General features: G+C 32.8%; 1 protein-coding gene across 2 annotated transcripts in view; it reads right to left on the bottom strand.

Moving 5' to 3' along the window:
* LOC107638269 (DNA topoisomerase 3-beta) overlaps positions 1-3,834 on the bottom strand; it is a 9,928-nt gene extending 6,094 nt beyond the window's left edge. Inside the window, exons 1-6 of one of the 2 annotated variants that reach the window (XM_016341460.2) lie at positions 3,682-3,834; positions 3,504-3,560; positions 2,869-2,972; positions 2,321-2,414; positions 1,129-1,228; positions 616-847 (exon numbers count right to left, since the gene is read on the bottom strand). In XM_016341460.2, the coding sequence (XP_016196946.1) occupies positions 616-847; positions 1,129-1,228; positions 2,321-2,414; positions 2,869-2,972; positions 3,504-3,560; positions 3,682-3,705 (611 nt within the window). In that variant the 5' untranslated portion in view covers positions 3,706-3,834. Of the gene's footprint in view, positions 1-615; positions 848-1,128; positions 1,229-2,320; positions 2,415-2,868; positions 2,973-3,503; positions 3,561-3,681 lie in introns of those variants that run through there. The other variant, XM_021120402.1, reaches the window with a different exon arrangement.

The raw sequence follows: 4,179 nt of genomic DNA, 5'->3' as shown, positions 1-4,179 counted from the left end.
GAACATATATGATGAACAGTGCAATTGACAATGATTGTTTATTGTATATGACTAAGGATTAATTTATTAATAATAATAAGCATTTGCTAAATAGTTTCCAGTAGTGCAAAGTAGTAGAGCTTTCAATGCATTAAAAGTCTTGACAACTTAAAAACTTTACTCTTTAAATACAAACCTTCTACTTTGGAAGCCTTAAGCAGTGCCCTTAGCAAAACCCTATAATAATAATGATAAGAATCTAACTATAAATTTCAAACTCTAGTGTTGTTAAAATTACAAGGACTAATACCTTAATTTAGCCTAATATTTATACTTATTCGTTCTGAAATAGCAGGAACAATGAAGCTAAGCACAACAATGACAATATTAACATTTTGGTGTGGTTCAGTAGTGCTTGACTGCCTGAGATTGCTCTAGGTCATTCACAAGCCTAAAACTAAGCAGTTCTTCAACAATTTTAACATAACTTTAACAATTTTAACATAATTTCTCTTTAAAACAAAAAGACTAGTAATTTCAAATCTCTATTCAGCTTATGAAAGCAGAAAATAAAAAATATGGCATAACAAATATATGACCAACAGCAGCAAAATGCAAAAGAGAGTAGGAACGCACGAGATGACCCTGGAATCTAGGTTCCCATATTTTCCCTGGAAATAACTCGTCTGATATCGAGTAAAAGCAACCCCAACCTTTAAATCTATCTCTTGCCTAGCATCAACAGCCAATGCCTCATCTCTATTGGGCGTAGAAAGGTTGTCTAGAGCTTTCATAACATCTTTCTCAGTAACAGCTGAAAACCGTGCACGATAAGTGTCTTTTATGTTGAAACCAGTTGATTGTATAACTGCAATAGAGTGAATATTTCAATTACAAGGCTGAAGGTTCATAGTTTGAAGTATTATTACTAGGTGTGGATTTCGTGATTGGGAATAAGGGATAGGATTTCTTTTTAGAAAACCAAATCAAAACCCACATCTCCAATATAATAGTTTTCCATTCTAACAGCATAGAAGAGGCATGTTATATGCATTGATATTTCAAGAAACGAAGAAAAAGTGTAATAACAATGGTGACACATGTTAAGAGGGCAAAAACAAACAAACAAACAAACAAAACTATTATTACCCTCGAAACATATGTTTTCTCCTTCACGATCACAATCTAACCACAATACCAAATAACGGCACCCACGAGCTTCTTGATTTAAGTGTCTACAAATGTGAGCCTGAATGAAATACCTCGTGTTAATAATGGAAGGAAACCATTAAAACATAGTAAAATGTTACTAAAATACTAAAATATCTGCAAAGGCAGTAAACTCAATCCTAAGTGGTTATCATCATTGCAATTAACACCTTTTAAATGAAATTGGATGGAAGAAAAGCAGATGAATTATTTCAAGTCGTTTCAATGTAATCAAGCATTTACAAACCAAGAAAGACAAATTAAATTGGTAACAAGTCCTAATCACTGGAATATAAAGTACTTAAATACAGAACCAATACAAGTTTATAAAATAAACAAATAAGTAAACAATTTTATAATACCCTTGCCAATCGAAAGAATCCATAAATAAAATAAAAATAAAATAAAATAAAATAAAACTAAATTCCCTAAGAGTTTAGATCAAGTGATAATTTGGAATGATACCAAAGTTTATATCACCACTTAATTAAACCAATTCTCCTTTTTCACAATGCTATAAATAAATTAAACACAAAGTAGAGGCTCATTATCAACACACAATTGTGAAAATCATGTGCAAAGTTCATATTGAAAGCTAGTATATTCACATGAAATGACATGTACAGGTAGAGAAATTCTTGGCATCCTTGCTCTTTCAAAGCTACTAAGGCTTTGCCGAAAAAAGCAACAATTGCACAAAGTTTATGTACTTCAGCCTTTTCTTTAGAAACCCAATATGCATGCTTTATAACCACTCAACTCTTATTTGGGCATATGCCATATGCACAGGGGCAGTTCACTCTGAGGTGTGGGGCAGCCATCCACCCCATAACTTCTAGATATACATAATTCTTTGGGATAGTGCAGCTGTTCAGAGCTGCAGATCCTATATCTGTATGCATTGAAAAGAATAGTAGCCTGCCTCCAACCGCACACATGTTTTGTAGCTCAAAGTTCGGGAAAATTTCCGCCAAACAAATTATTCATAATTTTTCAGAAAAGATAAAACAATAAAATTTTTCAACAGTAAATGTACAGAGACAAGTAACTGAAGCAAGTTTTCTTCTGCACTCTGCTCTAATTGTAAGCAGACAAATTATTGTCAAATTGGATCCCAGCTCTGAAAAAATACCTTTGGGTTTGATTCATTCTTTACAATCTGAGCTTCAAAAAGATCTAATGGATCTGTGGCTGCCCAATCTTGATATTTGGGAGGAAAATCTACACTAGATTGAGCAAACAATAGAAAAACAACAGTGAATATTAAAAACGCACATGATAGACATGAGCAGCATGCCAAAGACCAAATTGCTTGGTGAACACCATAAACTGTTAAGTCGATTTTCACAAGTGAGTAAAAAACTGGACATTTTCTGCTTCCTACACTTTTATTGACAATTATATTAGAATATTAAATAATACCATAAATCAGATATAAAGGCTCATGTCAAACAGGTCCATTTAACATAATTAGTGATCACTGGTGTGCAGTGTTTTTCTTTCCTTAACCAGATAACAGCATCCATAATATAAAGTTCATTCTAAGTTTCTGCAGTATTCAATACATGTAATCTATGGTAGCCCCAAGTTCAAAGGACTGTAATTATACCATAACAACATTGAAAGAAAGAAAAATCTTAATAAGTGATCTTTTGTTTCCAAAATTGAAAGGTAAGGGACCTGAAAACATGTCCAATGACTGATGTCACTTTAAACTGCGCAGGAGATCCAAAAAACACCCCATCAAATTCATGTACTTCAGTGCTGACCCTCCTTGTAAACATCTGTTTACACAAATGTGTTTGAAAAAACAAATGATTTAGAATGTCAAAAAAATAACTGCAGCAAACATTTTAAAATGACAAATATTCTAATAAAAACGAAAAAGAAAAGAAACCAAAACAAACAAACAAGCCCCATTGCTTCTTCTTCTTCTTCTTTTTTGTATATTTTATTCTTATCCATTATTGGCTGTTTCCTTAAGTTTCTTTTCATTTTCTCATAATAGGACTTGCAAAGCTACTGATACCAAAATATTAAAACCTAAATTCTAACAAAAATATTTACCAAAATCTGCCACCAATGTATTTGTATATAAATACATGTGTAGTTTAATTTATTTTCAATGTATATATGTATTCCAACATGTATTTTATACTGATGCTGACTTTGGTAGCTGGTTTTAGTGTTCACTTAGCATAGGCAAAATTCTAAACACCCCCCAAATAATGAATCAGTCAACCTCTTCCCAAAGATTAAACAGAGCAAGTACATGTTCTCAAAGAAAGAAGATTTGAAATTGAACTCTTAAGTACCTTGCCGCGCGAGAGAACAGAGGCAATAGAGACAGCGATGCTAGGCTTCTCTGCAACCTGAAACCAGAGGCACAAAAACGTTGCAAAAGTAAGAAACTCACAAATAAACCTACATGCATTGATAGGGAAGGGGACGAATTGAATTGAAGAGGGTGTGATCCGTGATTTTGTTAGGGACCATTAGAACTTTGGGAGGGGCCATAGCGAGGCTTTGAATTCAGCTACTACTCTACTACCCTCTGCTTCTGTGCCTATTCTTCAATGTTGAGCGTCTTCTTTCTTATTTTGCGAGAGGTGAGTATAAACTATGATGTGCTGTTTTTTATTTTTTTTTTTTACCACGTATCTCTTATTCCGAGGTTAAGTACTAATTCGTCAGAGACCAGAAAGCACCAATACGACACGCGATGCGTACACGACACGACACGGATACGCCGACATGTTCATTTTATAAAAAATTAGATACGTTTATGATACGTTGTGAATTAAAATTTAAATAATATATTAAATTAATAAAATATTATATTGTAAATATAAGAGTAAATATAGTTGTATAAAAAGTCTTAAAATTATGTAATTATTAAAAAAATAAAAAATTTTAATCTACTATTGCGATTTTGCTAACAGAAAATGTATCAATTTCTTCTCCTCTAAGTCCATCATCCGCAAACATCAC

This window comes from Arachis ipaensis, chromosome B04 (genome assembly GCF_000816755.2).
Source record: "Arachis ipaensis cultivar K30076 chromosome B04, Araip1.1, whole genome shotgun sequence".
NCBI classification, from domain to species: Eukaryota; Viridiplantae; Streptophyta; class Magnoliopsida; order Fabales; family Fabaceae; genus Arachis; species Arachis ipaensis.
Note: the sequence above shows the minus strand (reverse complement) of the source record. Positions and strands in the feature narration are given on the sequence as shown.